General features: G+C 40.6%; 1 protein-coding gene across 1 annotated transcript; it reads right to left on the minus strand.

Annotated features, from left to right (window-relative positions):
- Positions 1-880: 880 nt before the first annotated feature.
- Positions 881-19,119, minus strand: LOC139278094 (intestinal mucin-like protein). The gene is made up of 15 exons (XM_070896752.1): positions 19,056-19,119; positions 18,901-18,960; positions 16,137-16,196; positions 15,427-15,489; positions 15,086-15,145; positions 14,512-14,585; positions 12,286-12,457; positions 11,946-12,178; positions 9,499-9,682; positions 9,150-9,357; positions 5,466-5,641; positions 3,048-3,117; positions 2,823-2,929; positions 1,941-2,040; positions 881-1,262 (listed from the first exon to the last, which is right to left on the minus strand). The coding sequence occupies exons 1-15, from the start codon at positions 19,117-19,119 to the stop codon at positions 1,070-1,072; spliced, it is 1,824 nt and encodes a 607-aa protein (XP_070752853.1). The 3' UTR covers positions 881-1,069.
- Between the last annotated feature and the right edge of the window lie 366 nt (positions 19,120-19,485).

Below are 19,485 nucleotides of genomic sequence, written 5' to 3' on the forward strand. Positions count from 1 at the left end.
CGATAAATGTGAGGTTATCCATTTTGGCGGCAAAAACACAAAGGCAGAATATTATCTGAATGGCGTCAGATTAGGAAAAGGGGAGGTGCAACGAGACCTGGATGTCATGGTTCATCACTCATTGAAAGTTGGCATGCAGATACAGAAGGCAGTGAAGAAGGCAAATGGTATGTTGGCCTTCATAGCTAGGGGATTTGAGTATCGGAGCAGGAAGGTCTTACTGCAGTTGTACAGGGCCTTAGTGAGGCCTCACCTGGAATATTGTGTTAAGTTTTGGTCTCCTAATCTGAGGAAGGGCGTTCTTGCTATTGAGCGAGTGCAGCGAAGGTTCACCAAACTGATTCCAGGGATGGCTGGACTGTCATATGAGGAGAGACTGGATCAACTGGGCCTTTGTTCACTGGAGTTTAGAAGGATGAGAAGAGATCTCAGAAACGTATAAGATTCTGACGGGACTGAACAGGTTAGATGTGGGATGAATGTTCCTGATGTTGGGGAAGTCCAGAACCAGGGGACATAGTCTTAGGATAAGGGGTAGACCATTTAGGACTGAGATGAGGAGAAACTTCTTCACTCAGAGAGTTGTTAACTTGTGGAATTCCCTGCCGCAGAGAGTTGTTGATGCCAGTTCATTGGATATATTCAAGAGGGAGTTAGATATGGCCCTTATGGCTAAGCGGATCAAGGGGTATGGAGAGAAAGCAGGAAAGGGGTACTAAGGGAATGATCAGCCATAATCTTACTGAATGGCGGTGCAGGCTCGAAGGGCCGAATGACCTACTCCTGCACCTATTTTCTATGTTTCTATGTTTCTAGAATAAAAGTGGGAGAGTTTAGTTATTTGCAAGTAAGTTTATTGAGTCACATTTTTAACGGGACAATCATCGACAAATTTCATACAATAGAAATGCTGCACTGTAAAGATGCTGCCAACTATTACTAAAAAGGGAGCTTACGTCTAATGAGATTTTTTTTTTACCTTTGGGTGTTATTTCATACAGAGCAATTAAATGTTAAATCTAGACTAAGAAAGCTTTCCAGATATGTGGTTGAAATCGTGATCTTTAGTTCATACGATTTGGTTGAGTAACAGCTGTTCATTCCCATTTTCACAATCTTTGCACGTGCAAGACTTGATGTCGATATACTTGTAAGTCTTAGTAGTTCCATTTTTACACTGTAGTATCACTGACTTTTCTTCCGTCCCCTTTTCATGACAGCACTGGCAATTATGTTTCATGGTGTTTATATCAAAGTTAAATCTGGAAAAAATAATTACAGTATATTGTATAATAAGTCTTCCAAATAAATACAAGTGAGGATAATCATATTAATTTATCAACAATGCCTTTAATGACATGAAAGCTTTCGATAGGACCTGTAGAGACACAGGAATATGGAACAGCTGGAAATATCAAGCCTGACTAAATGGTGGCATGCTGCCACTGTGACTGGTTGTAGGAGTGCTAAGGATCTGTGCTAAGAAATAACTCGTAAAAGTGTACAATCATAAAACCAATTCAGATGTAGAGTGAACTAAAAAAAAAGTGGAATGAATCAGTGAACATCCAGCCGCGCATACACAGGATTTGAGTTGAAGCATGAGAAAGACAGATGTGTGACCTGTTTTACCCTTTATTCAGAGAGTGGTTAGAATGTGCAACTCGCTGCCACATGGAGTAGTTGAGATGAATAGCATAGTTGCATTTAAGAGCAAGCTAGGTTGTTACATGAGGGAGAAAAGAATAGAAGGATATGTTGATAGGGTGAGATGAAGTAAGGTGGGAGGAAGCTCGTGTGGAGCATAAATGCAGACCTGTTGGGCCGAATGGCCATAAATACTAGGTAGTTTGAAAGAATATCAGAGACCTTTTTGCATTGCTTTATACAAGGTATTGTGCTATTCAAGATAAGTATAAGTAATTAAAAAATCTACTTACTTAGAGATTGAAAAGCATCGCCCTTCACATTGTTTTACTTCAACAGTTGCTTCACAATTGTCCCTGATAATTGTTTGAGTAAACATTCTGGGCTTGCATTCTGCAAAGGAAAAAAAAGATAGCAACTCATTCACAAAATAATAGATAGCGCTTGAATAACTTTACTGACAAGGAGTTGAGCAGCAGATAAGATTTCTATTTCTGGAGGATACGGAGTTGGCATACATCTCTTTGTGCTAGAATTATTTATTCCACCAACCAGCTGTACTGCAGTTCTAAAGAGATCTACATCACTAAATACCCTGCTGTGCTGGCTGAATCAATTAAGGTGATGAATACCAATTTCAGAGAAAAAAATGATGAAATATTTAATATCATTCTACTGTAAGGGGAATTATTATTAGTCAACATACCATGTGACATATTTTTAATCCCAGGGCTGCCAATTGGATAGGATGAGCAGTGAGAAAATCAGAGAGGTGTACCTGCACTCTCAGTTGAAGGGGAGATGGTATACGACAAAAATTAAACATAATTACTGAAGAAACATGGGAGGAATTTTAACCACAAAAAACAGATGGATTGGAGTCAGATGGGAGGTTAAAGTGTTAAAAATGTGTATCCGCTTCAACCCACCTCCAACTTTGGGTTTTAACAGAGGCAGGACAGGGGCGGGAAGCCAACCTGCTCCCAGGAGGCGGCTTGGCACTTGAAATATTATAATGAGGGTCCTCATTTGGAAGCACCATTTTAAATTTAACTCTGGCTGGCCGGGTTTCCCCTGCCTTGGCACTATATAAATGCAAGTTGTTGCAGTGAAAGACACGTATTAAGACATTATTAATAAATGATGCCATCCCAGTTGAAAATAAATTGACTTACTGTCACATGAGGTGACACATTTGGTATTGTTTTCTGCCAACATCATTCCATCTGGACAAAAGCATCCTTCCACAGTGGAGACAAATGCTAACCCAGGTACCACCATGCTAAAATTTAAAAAGACATTTTTTTAAAGATTATCAGTAAAATTAGAAATATTTTTTTCAGCTCCAACTTTAAAAAGAATTGTTGAAATACATAAATTGTCTATGGGAATATACTCACTGATTCACACAATGATCATCTCCCCTTTCCTGACATGGCTTATAAACGAAACCTCGATGACAGATATAGTCTTCAATTTAAAAAAAAATATTAAGTATAGAAATTACTAATAAACAAATGCATTAAAGCCATTGTATAAAGCATTCAATCAACAAGAATCACAAAGTGTTATATATTGCATGTGTAATAGAATTATATAGTTATAAGCAAGCTTCCTCTTTTGTTTCTATTAAATGATGTGCTTTCAAAATTCTCTTTAGGTTTTTTGCAGAATGGTGTTCAAATCCCAGGTAAAGTTACAAACCAGAAATCATACAGGTGACTGCACTTGATAGTGTAGACCAGGAACCAGGTGATAGAAAGGCAGCCACTAAGCATCTATGATGAAGAAACTAAAGTCTAGCAAGCCTGGAGCATCAATCAGAAGCCTTCAATTTTTTCATCATGTTCTTTTTTCCCTGTCGCCTATAGAAATGTTGGACAGTTAGACAGAGACTTTAAATTTTTGACATTTGGGTTGTGAGATAAGTAGGTTTTCTAATATGTTATCACAAGGACTAAGGTCTCTATTATGCTATCATCAGCACTAAGGTCAGAAACGAATGTGCAACAATACAGGTGTTTTATCATAGCATATTGTTCTATTTTAACTCATTCACTATTAAGATGTCATTTGACATCACAAGTTATAGTTACTAGTCTGGAGCTGTATCCTTTGTTGTTCATACTTTATGTGAACAGAGGAAATTATATTATAATTGCAGTGTATTGTAAACAGGCTACATTGCAGTAGAATTGTAAGCATAGAGTGCAAGTGGGGTTATACCTATATGCAACACGGGGCACCTAATGCACACTCTAGTTATAGGAACATCAGTTAATAGGGATTTTTTCCTCAGTTTTACACTCACTTCTCATATATCTCAGTGTTTGTAATTATAATGGAGTTGTATCCATTGAAAGGTGTTAATCAGGGATCCTGAAAAGCTAATTGCACTAGGATGAGAGTGAGTGTGAGGGGTAGCTGGTGAGATGGGGATGTGATAATGTAGCTAGAGAGGGATGGGTGAAGGTGCAAGGTAAGTTGGTGTGAGTAAGGATGTGTAGGAGTAGGGTAGGGAAGGCAGAGTGATGGGATGTGATGAGTGGCACAGCAGGATGAGGGTGAGTGTGGCTTTGCAGTAACATTTTGTGATCTACTGAGATCATTGAAAGGTTTGCTCCACTGCAGCCTGGTCCTCCTGACGACATCCCTGCTTGTGACATCCTGTGCAACGTGCAACCAGGCTGCGTTGGTGTCTTGGAGAGGTCTCTTCTGCCCATGGGAAGGGAAGAGAACTTCGCTGTGTGCTGTGACTCCCTCCATAAACATCTGGAGTGAGTCATGAGAGAGCCTGGGTGCAGCCGTACATCTCTGTGCAGTCATTGTCAGTGTTTGTCGCACCTCAACGCTGTAGAACACTGACAGCACCAATGTTAAGTAAATTTGCGCATGGTCCTTTTAAGGAAACCGGCTGATGATGCGTCATCAAATGACGTCATCAGACCCATTTCCTTCAGGTGGCCGGGAAACTGGCTGAGCGGGCTTAACAAGCCCAATCAGGGGAAAGTCATGTCAGACGCCGGTATGAGCCAACAGTGGGGCCGCAACCCGCCACCAATGCCGCCCATCGAGGTAGGGAAAATCGCGGTCTATGTGTTTCTTAGCTCATTCACTCTGTCCCTAATACTAGATTCTAATAACTTCCCCACAACAGATGTTAGACCAATAGGCCTTTAATATTCCAGTTTATCATTCCTACCCTCCTTAAATAATGGAGTGACATTGGCAATTTTCCAATCTAAAGGGGCAATTCCTGAATCACGAGAGTTTTAGAAACTCATGACTAAAACCGCTACAGCTATTTCTTCTAATGCCTGGGGTAAAAACCATTGGGTCTTGAAGATTTGTTTATCTCATTATTGTCTCTGTTGCCATTTTTTTAACTTATATTAAATTTAGTAAGTTCCTCCCCTTAATTTATTTTTTAGTTTTTCTCCTATCTCTGGTACTTTATCCTCATCCTGCACTGATCTAGCATTTTTTTAAATTCCATTCTTTGGGGGATTCCGCTTATGCAACCCACTGACACTCAACTGGAGACTGGTACCTCACCTGGGTACCTACCAATTTCCAATGGGCACTGCCCATCTCCCATTGGCATTATAGTGGGAATCTGGCAGAACTTGCAAGGAGATTTGTGGCCTGTAGGTTGCTAACATACACACTATCATTTCTATTTTATAGGGATCTGGTTCAGAGCAGGCTTTTGTCTGCAGTTGTCCCTTGCGCACAAAATAATTCTCCTGTACTTACCAGTACTTCTTTGTTATTTTTAGCACAGATATTCAGTCATTTTCCAGATTTGTAATACTTACTACACAGTCCATTTGTGAAAGCCCTCCAATTGACACATATGCCTACACTTGCACAAGCCAGAGCAGCAGCTTCCAGGCTAGTACAGTCAACAGTGGAATTTAGCTGGCAATGATCAAAGTGGCAACTCTTGATATACTTGTCAAGATTGATCTTCCCTCTGCATTGTTCAAATGGGCTGAATAGTAGGAAAGAGAAACATTTTAAAAATTGTGAATCGACTATTTTCTATTAGTTCCTATAATATGTTTCATTCATTTGAGAACTGTTGGCCTAGTTCTAGCACTTAGTTTATTGCAACCTGTCGGTATTTAATTGAAAAGCCATTTTTTCCCCTGCTTTGCCCAGATGTAAACTGACATTTATTGGTCACATAAATATAACAGATGTCCAATTTCAATGATTCTAAGTGCACATACACATCAACGTAGGTAACTTTTTAAAGATTATAAGAGGGAGAAATTCGGCATGTTAGCGCCCCCAGTTCACGCATAGCGGGGGTGCTATCGGGATGCTCGGGCAGTAGTGCCATGGTGGGCCGAATCCCGCACCGCATGGCAAATTTGGCGGCCCCTCAGGCAGATCGTGGCGTCTCTGGGTGCTCGATCTACTTCAGTAACGCTACCCGCTTCACACCGATAGCGCCAGGGAGTGGAGGCGTGTACCAGCCGGCTTGCGGGGCGCTACTTAAAGGGACGCGGTCCAGCTGTCAAGGAACTTCTGTTCCAAAGGTCAGTTATGAGTGGAAAAGAGTGCAGGATGTATCTGCAGCCAAATAAAGGCTGCTTAATCGACGGAGTGTTGCAGGCCGTCAAAGGACTTTGCATTTCATCCCACAGCGTATCACCATTCTGCACTCCCCAAATCATTGGGGGCTGGTGTGGAGACTCCAGTGACCCTCCCCATTAATAGCTGGAAGGCTCTTCGCCAGTGCTCACTCCTGATTGCACACCGCCTCATATTTGTTATCGCTTGGAGCCTAACGCCACTCACCTACACCATTAGCGGGCAGTGAGATTCATTGATGCCTGGCGCTAAACTTCCAACTTCTCAAAAGTTAACGCCCCAACCGGGGTGATACCAAATTTCTAGCTCCAAGTATTTTCAAGGGAAATGTTTAAACCTGTACATGAGTTTTGAAAGGAGGAAGGATTTATGTAAAACTGACATTAATGCTAAATTAATAATTAATTAAGTTTAAAACACACTTCAGGAAGGATGTCAAGGCCCTGGAGAATATACAGAGGAGTTTTACTAGAAAGAGATCAGGGAAGATGGAGAAACTAGAGAAGCTGGGATTGTTCTCCCTTCGAGCTGAGAAGATTCATAGAATCATAGAATGGTTACAGAATAGGAAGAAGGCCATTCGGTCCGCCGAGCCCACCCCGACATTAAGGGAGAATTTAATAGAGGTGTTCAAAATTATGAAAGGTTTTGATAGAGTAGATAGGGATAAATAGTTTCCACAGGAGGGTTGGTGACCAGAGGACATAAATTTAAGGAAATTGACAAAAGTACCGGGGGGGCGCGGGGGGAGAGGAGAATTGTTTTTACGCAGTGAGTTGTTGTGATCTAGAATGCACTGCCTGAAAGGGTGGTGGAAGGAGATTCAATAGTAACTTTCAAAAGGGAATTGTACATATACTTGAAAAGGGACTATTTGCAGGGATATTGGGACAGAGTGAGATAATTAGACCAATTAGATAGCTCTTTCAAATAGCTGGCACAGGCACGATGGTCCAAATGACCTCCTTCTGTGCTGTACGATTCTATGATTCTATAATGTAATAGTCTGAAACCTAAATATTAGATAATTAAGCACTAATTAAATGTATCTCACTGAATCTGTCCAAAAATAGTTTTGTTGTTAACTGCAGGCCAAATGTGCTCACCAACCTTTCATCTATAATTCCACCCTAAGAATAAATTGGCTGCTGAAGTGAGGACTATTTCTATTCTCAGCCTCTTAATTCCAAGCTCGCATAGGTGTCCCAATGCAAAATTTTAGTTTGCAGATGTAATGTACTTGTTTCATGGGTTCTTTGCTTAAGAATTCATAGTAACACATTGCTATTAAGAACGAGTTGGTTTATTAACAAAGGTTTAACAATCACACTACACAATAACAGTTCATCCACAAGGCTCACAACTGCATACCTCATCATGAATGACCTAGACCCAACTGACTGGGGTTTATTGAGTCTTGTGAACATCACGTGAGTGGCTAAACCAATCACAAAGCAACAGCTCTAAAACTATTTTAAATTAACATATAAAGCCGAGTGCCCCCTTATTAAAGAGACACTATAACCCACAAATTAACAATAAAACTTTACAGGAACCTTAACCACAACAGCTCTCCAAACCTGTGAGCATACATTACAGCAGGCATGGTTCACTAAGAGATATCATATCATCATCATCATAGGCGGTCCCTTGAAATGAGGATGACTTGTTTCCACGCTAAAAAAAGAACGAGTTCACAGGTGTTTCAATGAAGGACCTGAACTACATCCTGAAGGGTGGAAGATGCCTGTTCGTGAATTTTTTTAACATGGGGTGGCCGTTGCAACCAGCCACCACACGGGCTTGACAGAGCTAGGTCTTGGTCCAGTGGCAAGGATTACCCAAGACGGCAGGTCGGGGCCATAAAAAGAGCGGTGAGCGGCAGCCACGGGCAACATGGAGGCTCTGACCTGCGAGGGAACATCAGCGGCAGGTCGGGACCATAAAAGGAGCGGCGAGTGGCAGCCATGGGCTGCGTGGAGGCCCCGAACTGCGAGGGGACATCAGCGGCAGGTCGGGACCATAAAAGGAGCGGCGAGCGGCGGCCATGGGCTGCGTGGAGGCCACTTCAAGGTACAGCGTGAGCTGGTGCAGGAGGGCGACAGCTGTGAAGAGTGACATCATCAAGATCCAGGTCGGTGATTGGAGTGTGGGCAGGTACAGTTGGAGCGGCGAGAGACTGTGGAGGGATGTGATCGGGGCTCAGGGGAGGCACGAATTTGGAGCCAGGGGCCCAGGGGCAGCACGGGCCAGCCCACACTAAGAGATATATTGAGCACAAGACAACTCGGCACCTATTACCTTTACAGTGGCAGGCATTTAAAGCGAGGACTTTATTGTCTTTCCAGCTGTTGAGATTTTGATAACGGACACGAACATACACTGACTGACCATGTCTTTAACCAGTTGCAGTCCTTCACTGACCCCAGTCCTACATTTCTTTTGATAGGTCCTGTGTAAAATTGCTATGCATATTTATCGATCACTAAGTTTATTCATGATTGAATCATTTCATCTACTGTAGGATTATAAATTTTATTTGTTGGGCGCCAACTGAACAGCAGTGTTTATATAAATGAAATCAAAATGCAGAAAGAATACAAGCTGCAAAACCTCTGTAGATATCTTTTAAATACACGTAATTGATTTAAGGGGAATTCAGGGGTATATAGATAAGCACATGAGGGAGAAAGGAATAGAAGGTTATGCTGATAGGGTGCGATGTGGAGGCGTGGGAGGAGGCCCATTTGGAGCATAAACACCGGCACGGACTAGATGGGCCGAATGGCCTGTTTCCGTGCTGTAGACTCGATATAATTCTATGTAATTTAGTATATTTGTAAATTGTCTTTCAGATATTTATTTTGAAACAATTAAATTTAAAGAATTAGTTCACTTACTTTTCTTGAATGATATCACAGATTGTTTTCTCCGTTTTGCATGTTGGCGGAGGAGGAACTGGAGTACAAGGCACATTAGTAGGAGCTGATTCACAATAAGGTTTATTGGGATCATCAACTCTCCAATCATATGCAGTTTTGTGACAACAGTCAGAAGGCTCGACTTTTCCATTCTTCCTTGTGCATTGGGCTGGGTGGGAGCAGGATCCTAAAATAAGATAAAATGTTGCAGTGTGTTATGTACCAAACAAAGTTTGTTTCACCAGCAAAATTATCAATAGACTAAAATGCAAGTCATTTGACATGATTTAAAATTATATGATATTACTATGTAATGTATATCACATACCACAATGTCCTTGGGTGTTATTAAAGAAGTATCTTTCTGGCAATCTGATCCTAAAATTATTAAGAAAAGCAGTAATGCTTGTTCGAATTTCAGGAATAGAAATATATGTGCTGCCACCCAGTTTAATAATCTCAAAGCCATTTGAACTGTAGGGAAGACTCACATCATTTCCATTAACCGTTAACTGTGAAAGAAAAAAATAGAACATCAGAAAACTCTCCAAGCTACAAGAAAGAAAAACAAATCAACATATCTTATTAATGCAGTATGTCTAATGTTTCAGGACAATTACATTAACTGGAGCATCTGAGCCAAATAAAGTGAAAGATGAAAATGAGACTCACCATGCTGTTTCTGTGTTTAACACTTCTGATTTATAATTTGTTGTACTATTTTAGTGCTTTGCTATATTGGTCAGTTGGTTTAACATTGTGATAGTACTCTTTTTAATATGCCCAGAATCTATTGTTCTAACTTCAAAAGGGAATCTTGAAGTTAAAGCTAATTTAGACAGCATTGACGTCATAAGAACATAAGAACATTAGAATTAGGAACAGGAGTAGGCCATTTAGCCCCTTGAGCCTGCTCCGCCATTCAAAAAGATCATGGCTGATCTGGCCGTGGACTCAGCTCCACTTACCCGCCCGCTCCCCATAACCCTTAATTCCCGTCAATGTGCTTGTTCAGCGATAGATGTAATATAGTGGAAACCACTTCATGCTCGTGGACTAAAATCATGGAGGATTGATCAAATTAACTGAAACCATGTTGCATGTTGTATATTCCAAATTTCAAAATAGGATACGATACCAATACTATGATAACATTAGTCTAGATTTTAATAATGATAAGCAATTTAAAAGTGTTCTTTAACAAGAGGAAGCATGGAATTTGTGTCATGAGTGATCATGTAGATAATGTACATAATCTACATTACAACAGTGACTACATTTCAAAAGTACTTCCTTGACTGTAAAGCGCTTTGGGACATCCTGAGATCGTGAAAGACACTATGTAACTGCAGGTTTGTTCATCATTTGTCAGTCGTTCGATCTGAGCTGACATACCAGTGCAGTGCTGAGTGAACACTGCATTGTCAGAGTTGGATTCCTTTGGATGAGGTGTTGAAGTAAGGCCCCATCTACCTGTTCCAGTGGTTCAGATGGGTATTAAAGATCCCATGACGCTATTCAAAGTAGAGCAGTGAGTTTCCCTGTGTGCCGTCCAGCATACCTGACTTATCCAATAGCAAATTAACTGGCCATTCCTCTTATGGTTGTTGGTAAAATCTTGCTATGCATAAAACATCATCATCATAGGCGGTCCCTCGAACGAGGATGACGGGCTTCCAGTTCACAGTGAGTTCACAGATGTTTCAATGAAGGACCTGATATTCCAATCCTGAACTCCAGGTGAAGGGGTGGAAGATGCCTGTGCATGGATCTTTTTAACGTGTGGTGCCCATTGTACATCAGCCACCACACGGGCTTGAAACAGCTGCCATGTTTGCCTACATAACAGCAGCTACTGCACTTCAAAGTAAATGACTATAAGAAAAGTGCTTTAAGATGTTTCTGAAAAATGTGATATGGCATCATATCATTTTTTTTCTTTGTTGAGGAACAGGTGTAGGGGAACAGGTGTAGGATCACGGGAGAAGGTCTTAGGAATGGATGTATTGGCCCCACATGTCACACATGGATCTATCAGAAAACTCGATTATGGTGGTTCAGACTTTCTCAGACGGTACTAGACAAGATATGTGAGTTAATGGAAATCCTCAGAGATTCCATCTGTTCTACCTGCGGCTGTGAAAATGTCAACAACCATTAATTTCTGGATGCTGAGCCTTTTCAGTCATCAGAAGGCAATTTTTCAGCACTGGATAATTTTCTCCTCTCTGCTCCTGAAAGCATTCAATAATGCCACAATATGGTTCCACAGGCACTGGTAGCCCTCTGATATCTTGTCCAAGTGGCCATTGTAATCTGTCAGTGAGTGTTCACTAGCTACTTAACTGTGAGTGCATCACAAACAAGCTTATTTGTGTCCTAATCTAAAATTTACACCTGTACCCTATCAAACAGGAATCACTGATAACAATCAGGAGCACGTCATTGATTACCCTTCTGTAGTCCCTGTTACAATCCCAGCTGAGACCAAATCATTAGGGGGTTCAGATTCTGGTTTGTATGACTGCAATAGACTGGGCAGTATCTTTACCTATTAAGCAATCAAGATGTTCTAAAGGGCCATTTTCACCCTTACCTATGAGATGGCAAATGCATTGTTCCAGACAGCTTGCTGGTTCATCCATTTCTACAGAAATAGTTGGAAGGGCAGCAACAAATTAATGCAATGTTGGCTTCCTAAGTGTGTTAGGCTTGGACTATAGGTTAATTGATAGCATCTATTAATAATAATCTGTAATACCTTATGGCACTTACCATATACATGACCCCAGTTGAAATAGTTACAACATTTTCATTGTAAAAAATAACTAGCCCTTTTGGACAAGATTTAGGTATACTGGGCAAGCAAAAATAATTGTCAATTAGAACGCTGAAATTGTATTTTGGAACTTGTTCTTCGACAAGAGTATATGTGCAATTCCCAAAGAAGTCGTATTGTAGACCATTAAATGTGCGATAGTGTGGCTCTCCCCATACTATACATTCACCTAAAGTTAGACAAAGGTAGAATTTCAATATAGTAGAAAAGCAAGAATGCTACAAATTTCCAAATGACTGTTAAACTTGAATTGTTGAACAAAGAAATGATACTAACAATCACATTCCCATTGCGCACAACAGCCATTTTCAGTTTGGACTTTCACAGGCTCTATGCCTTGACTGCATGTTGGTTTAATCAGTTGTGGACAAATGATGCCTTCTATCTTATAAGTGTTTCCTCCCAAACAAGTAATGTTGGAACAGTTTTCCTCCCAACGTTCATTGCACTAGAAAGAAAATGAACAAGAAATTCATTCATAAATAAACTTGGAGTTGATTTAATTATCAAACATAATTTGTGAACATGAAAGCCACTTGTTTCTACTGGTACTTTAACGAGCAGCTGCAGTAGTTTGTTCTCAATTTGAATACTATGATATCTTTGCTTACTAGTATTTTCAGAATGCCTGAACATAACTGAACAATCATATATAACCAAAATTAGCTGATGTGGCTTCTGTTTGGTTTAGGATTTTTTTCACATCTTTCTGCTTGAAATAAATTATTTTGGTTTGCCTATTCCTGTGCAATCATTCTTCATACACATTCTTGTTTTCCCTGCTTCTACTGCTTGGTACCATAGTACCGCCCTCATATCAGCTCCCTCTAAAGCAGACGGCTGCTTGGAGAACTGCTGCCATCCCTGCCATGACACCGCAGCACCAAATCATTCACGGGACTGTACCCTTTAACATGAAGACCACTGGTGTGCAAATCGCTGCTTCTGGCATGCATGCATTCATTAAAAAAACACTTTTCATCTGAAGGGGTCTGCATAAAAATCCAGCCCCAGCAGCTGCAAGTTCTTCTGGCTCTCCCATGGGGCTGTCCCTTTAATGGTGCAGGTGCCTTTAAAGGCCCAAACTTTCTCCTCTGTCAAATCTGGCTCCCAACAGTCAGGCACCAGGTGCATTTGAAGTGTGCTGATGATAAGTAATGAAACACCAAATGGAATGTTGGGACGCTAATATAAAGGTCCTGGCAGAGCACTGCAATGCGCTGCACTCCAAATTACCACCAGACAATACCCAGAGAGAAAAACTGGGGCTATCATCCTTTTGGAAAACGGTTGGGGAGATTTTCTGTTTCACATCCCCCACCCTCCTCACCCTTCCACACAGTGGGAGCATAAACTGGTAAATTGTGCAGTCCAAGTCTGTGATTTTCCATCCATTGCTCGTAAAGGTTGGAAAAGCAAGGGCAGGGAATGTGCAATTTCCTGACGTGTACTAGAAGTACGAAAATGGTGAATCTCTGCCTTATATTGTTGAAATTATTGGCTTTTAGAAACCCAGTCAATGCTAAACGGCTATTGAAATGAGCAGGAATTTTCCACTTTAGTGAACTTGGGGTGCAAAGATGCACCCCTGACTCCAGCTGATCTTCTGGCCTCAGGCCGTCAGCATATTGTCGGTGACCTTCCCAGCCTTCTCTCAGTAGTACAGCCAGACTGGGGCACAGTTTAGCATTGCACAGTGCTAACTTACCTATTCCATTTTAAAAAGCAATTTAAAAAGTGTAAGATTGGTTCTGTAGTTTTGCGCTTATCAAGTCAGGGATTATTACTTTTTTTTTCAATTTTCTTCTCTCTTCTCTTGAAAAATGATGGCTCCTGCTGGGGTTTGATTCTACAGATGCTGCCAATCCTGTGTTGTCCTACCAAAGCAGGTACTTCTCAAGCCTTACCTAGTTATTGCCCTGTTGTTCTTACATATAATTCTAAATTGTTTGCAAATCTCCACCGCTATCTCATTTCTGTATGGTGGCCTGTAGTGCACATCACGATATATACCAATTTCTTTCCTATTTCTAACTCTGTCTGTATGGACCCTATCTTCCAAGAATCTCCTAGGACAGCCTTAAGTTCAAGTGCTGTGATAGAGTCTTTCGCTAACATTGCCACCCCACCCAACTTTTTGTCTTTCCTGCTTTTCCTGAAAAAGTTGTATCCAGGAATATCCATTTTTTTGGAACATTATTATCTTTCCTGGTTTCCTGTCTTCATTCTTTAATATCAATTTGCCCTTCTAGCAGTGTTTTCATTTCTCACTATCTTTCCTTTTCTTGTCTAATAATATTATCTTTCCATTTATTTCAACAAAGTCTTCTGCTTCTATTATAATAGCTTTAGAAATCTCCCTCTCGAGTCTCAAACCTAGATTTTTCCCAAAATAATGATCAAAAATGGTTAAAGCTGAAAATTAAAATCATCGCTGCCAATGTAATTTACCTTGGCATGTCAATAGTGAATAGACTCTTGCAATAAGAAGTTTCAACTTACAGTTCTAGGTGGGTTTGTATTACAATAACATCCTGCTTCAGTTGTAGGTGAGGTGATTGCCAGTGTTGAATAGACTGCAGAGAAAACAAAGATGAGAGTTGCAAGGCAAATTTAGCATAATTGCTTGTGTTGTGACAGAACTCTTTCAAGGTACTGGATAAAAGAAGAAAAGATAAGAATATTAACAAAAAAGCGTGACAGGGAAGATCCTTTGACAATATTTGATAATCATTCTATTAAAATTTGAAAGTATGCAGACAACCACCATCACCATCAATTGTAAATTGTACTTTTAATTCAAAAGTCAGAGATATTGTCAAAAAGAGCTGAGGGAAAATAGATGAATAAGCAGAGACTAAGAGAGTCAGAGGCAGCACAAACATGGACACAGTATTTCTTAAGCACAGCATCTGATTTGGCTTCATTCAAATAGAGAATGTTTCCAATCATTTTCCTCTGGAAAGAATGAGCTAAATATCTACAAGGAGTGAAGTAATGGACTTTCACTGTCTAGGAAAAAGATAACTTGTGTCACTGGTCTTGCTACTGGATATCAAAATGAGCCATCACTCACCCGGTGTGGAGCCAGTAGTGGACCCGGTTGTGGTTGCTTTCGCTGTTGTAGTGATTCCTTCTGAAGAACAAGAAACTTCATCAAAACCACTACAGTCAAACCTAAATTCCTATAGTGTTCCTGTAGCGTTCTACCATATTTTATTGCCCTTGCTACAAAAGTGCTGCTGATAAAACTAACTGCAGATTCCGAGATCCATTAATTTTTCAACTATTATCGACCAAAAGGAAGCGTCTGCAAGACTGAACTAATGGATTGACATTGGCTGAAAGTTGAATTTGAGAAAAGCACACTGGTGTGAACAGACTTGCTGGTGTATATTAAAAGAAAACATCACTTACCCGTTGTAGAACTGCCAGTAGACACAGTTGTGGTTGTTGTCCCTTTTGTTGCAGTTGTCACTTCTGAAGAAAAAGAAAAATATTCAATACCACTGCACTCCGACTGCAATCCATCATATTAATGGAGTTCCACCGCTAGGTTATTTCATTGACAAAAGGGCATAAACAATGATGAAGTTATTGACTACAGCTACTAACTGGGTCTCCTTATTTCAAATACTAAAGTGCAAACAGAATGACAAAGCAGTATTTGCATAATTGGTTGCGTTTCAAAAAGAATCTTTCAAGTTACTGGACAAAAGAAAATCGGAACGAATATTAACAGCCACAACGTGTCAAGGGGAACAACATTTGACAAAAATTGGTAATGATTGTATTGGAATTTGAATGCAATGTATCACCACCATCATGAAATGGAAATTTTATGTTACATTCAAAAGTCAGGGAAATATTTCAAAAATGTTGGTGAATAAGCAGAGTCCAAGAGAGACAGAGGCGTGCACAAACTGAACCTAGCATTTCTCCTCAATTCGAACCTCTGATCTAGTTTCATTCAAATAGTAAAATTTTCAACCGTTTCCATCAGGAAGGGTTGGGCTAAATATCTACAAGGGATGAAGTAATGAAGTTCCATTGACTAGGAATTGTTGAAACAAGATAATTTGTGTCACTGGTCTTGCTACTGGATATTGAAAGAAGTCATCACTCACCCGGTGTGGAGCCAGTGGTGGACCCGGTTGTAGTTGCTTCCACTGTTGTAGTGATTCCTTCTGGTGAACAAGAAAATTAAGCAAAACCACTTCAATGTAATGTAAATTTCTACAATATTCATGTAGAGTTCCTCCATAAGTCTATTTAATTGTTCTTGTTGCAAAGGTGATGTTGATACAATTATCTGCAGATTCAGATATCCATTCATTTTTCAACTATTATCTCCCATTAGGGTCTACAAGACTGAACTAATGGACTGACATTGTCTGAAAGCTGAATTTGAGAAAAGCGCACTGGTGTGAACAGACTTACTGGAGTATATTGAAAGACATCACTTGTAGTAGCTGAGTAAAAGTTAGTGAATAAGCAGAAACTAGAGAGATAGAGGCGGCACAAACTTGAACACAGCATTTTTGAGGTACAGCCTCTGATCAAGCTTTATTCAAATAGATAATGGGGCTGAATTTGCGGTTGGAGGCTTCCCACAGGCGGATGCCTCTGATCTACAAAAAATCTACAAATTTACCTGGTGGTCCGGTAGGTTCGGCAACTTGGGTTCTATATGCTCCACGCGTAGGTCTGTGCAGAAGCCCACGTAACCCAGGGGCGTGGGTGGTTCGCAAGTGCCCCTGGGATCTCATGGGCTTGCCCAACCAATCAAAGAAGAGAATCCCCATTCATACTTATGAATGAACTCCCATACGTATGAATGGGGATCACATAAAAAAACATCTACACATCAAATAACTAAAAACATTACATATTTAATTGAAATGGCATTCAATTAATTTTTTTTTTAAGTTTAATTACATTTTTTTTACATGTTTTAACGGGGCTAAAAATAAACTTACCTTATTGCATAGGATTTTTAATGTATAAATGAATGAAAAAAATTTTATGTTTATGTTTTTTAAAACTCTTACACTGGTAAAAGCAGACCTTACGGCTGCTTACATAAGAACATAAGAACATAAGAATTAGGAACAGGAGTAGGCCATCTAGCCCCTCGAGCCTGCTCCGCCATTCAACAAGATCATGGCTGATCTGGCCGTGGACTCAGCTCCACTTACCCGCCCGCTCCCCATAACCCTTAATTCTCTTATTGGTTAAAAATCTTTCTATTTGTAACTTGAATACATTCAATGAGCCAGCCTCAACTGCTACCTTGGGCAGAGAATTCCACAGATTCACAACCCTCTGGGAGAAGAAATTCCTACTCAACTCGGTTTTAAATTGGCTCCCCCGTATTTTGAGGCTGTGCCCCCTAGTTCTAGTCTCCCCGACCAGTGGAAACAACCTCTCTGCCTCTATCTTGTCTATCTCTTTCATTATTTTAAATGTTTCTATGAGATCACCCCTCATCCTTCTGAACTCCAACGAGTAAAGACCCAGCCTACTCAATCTATCATCATAAGGTAACCCCCTCATCTCCGGAATCAGCCTAGTGAATCGTCTCTGTACCCCCTCCAAAGCTAGTATATCCTTCCTTAAGTAAGGTGACCAAAACTGCACGCAGTACTCCAGGTGCGGCCTCACCAATACCCTATACAGTTGCAGAAGGATCTCCCTGCTTTTGTACTCCATCCCTCTCGCAATGAAGGCCAACATTCCATTCGCCTTCCTGATTACCTGCTGCACCTGCAAACTAACTTTTTGGGATTCATGCACAAGGACCCCCAGGTCCCTCTGCACCGCAGCATGTTGTAATTTCTCCCCATTCAAATAATATTCCCTTTTACTGTTTTTTTTCCCAAGGTGGATGACCTCACACTTTCCGACATTGTATTCCATCTGCCAAACCTTAGCCCATTCGCTTAACCTCTTTGCAGCATCTCTGTGTCCTCTACATAACCCGCTTTCCCACTAATCTTTGTGTCATCTGCAAATGTTGTTACACTACACTCTGTCCCCTCTTCCAGGTCATCTATGTATATTGTAAACAGTTGTGGTCCCAGCACCGATTCCTGTGGCACACCACTAACCACTGATTTCCAACCCGAAAAGGACCCATTTATCCTGACTCTCTGCTTTCTGTTAGCCAGCCAATTCTCTATCCATGCTAATACATTTCCACTGACTTCGCGTACCTTTATCTTCTGCATTAACCTTTTATGTGGCACCTTATCGAATGCCTATTGAAAATCTAAATACACCACATCCATCGGTACACCTCTATCCACCATGCTCGTTATATCCTCAAAGAATTCCAGTAAATTAGTTAAACATGATTTCCCCTTCATGAATCCATGCTGCGTCTGCTTGATTGCACTATTCCTATCTAGATGTCCCGCTATTTCTTACTTAATGATAGCTTCAAACATTTTCCCCACTACAGATGTTAAACTAACCAGCCTATAGTTACCTGCCTTTTCTCTGCCCCCTTTTTTAAACAGACATAGGAATTTCATGGGCATTCGCTGGGCAGAAGGGCAAATAGCTCAACTCTCCGCCTGCGGAGGCCCATTTCCTTCGGATTCGTACGATCTGTCAATAGAATTCTTGATAGATCGCAAGTTCCGGGTTTTAGCAGATGCACAGTGCATGCCTAAACCCGGAACTTGCGCGGCCCCTATGGGCACGTGTGCACCTCATAAGCGCCCATTTGGGGCTGCAAATTCAGCCTAAATGTTTCCAACCATTTCCCTCTGAAAGGAATGAGCTAAATATCGACAAGGAGCGAAGTAATGGATTTCCCCTGTCTGGGAGCTGTTAAACAAGATAACTTGTGTCACTGGTTTTGCTACTGGATAAGCCATCACTCACCCGGTGTGGAGCCAGTAGTGGGCCCAGTTGTAGTTGCTTTCACTGTTGTAGTGATTCCTTCTGAAGAGCATTAAAAGTAATCAAAACCACTTCAATACAGTGTATATTCCTATAGTATTCTTGTAGAGTTCCTTCATAAGACTATTTAATTATACTTTCTGCAAAAGTGATGTTGAAAATAATAAATGTAGATTCAAATGTCTTTAAATTTTCAATCATTTTTCTGCTGAAGAAATAGTCTACAAAACTGACCTAATGGACTGACATTGCCTGAAATTTGAATTTGAGAAATGCACACTGGTGTGAACGGACCTGCTGGTTTAAATTGCAAGAAAACATCACTTACCAGTTGTAGAACTGCCAGTAGACAGAGTTGTGGTTGTTGTCCCTTTTGTTGTAGTCGTCACTTCTAAAAAAAAAACATATTTTAAATGGTTGCACTCCAACTGGTTTAATAGAGTTCCACTGCGAGGTTATTTTATTGGGAAAATTTTCATTATGAATGAGGAAGTTATTGACTACAGCTACTAACTAGGATTCCTTACTTCAAATACTGAAGTACAAACATAGACACAAAACCGACAA

The sequence above is a fragment of the Pristiophorus japonicus genome, chromosome 13 (genome assembly GCF_044704955.1).
Source record: "Pristiophorus japonicus isolate sPriJap1 chromosome 13, sPriJap1.hap1, whole genome shotgun sequence".
Classification (NCBI taxonomy): domain Eukaryota; kingdom Metazoa; phylum Chordata; class Chondrichthyes; family Pristiophoridae; genus Pristiophorus; species Pristiophorus japonicus.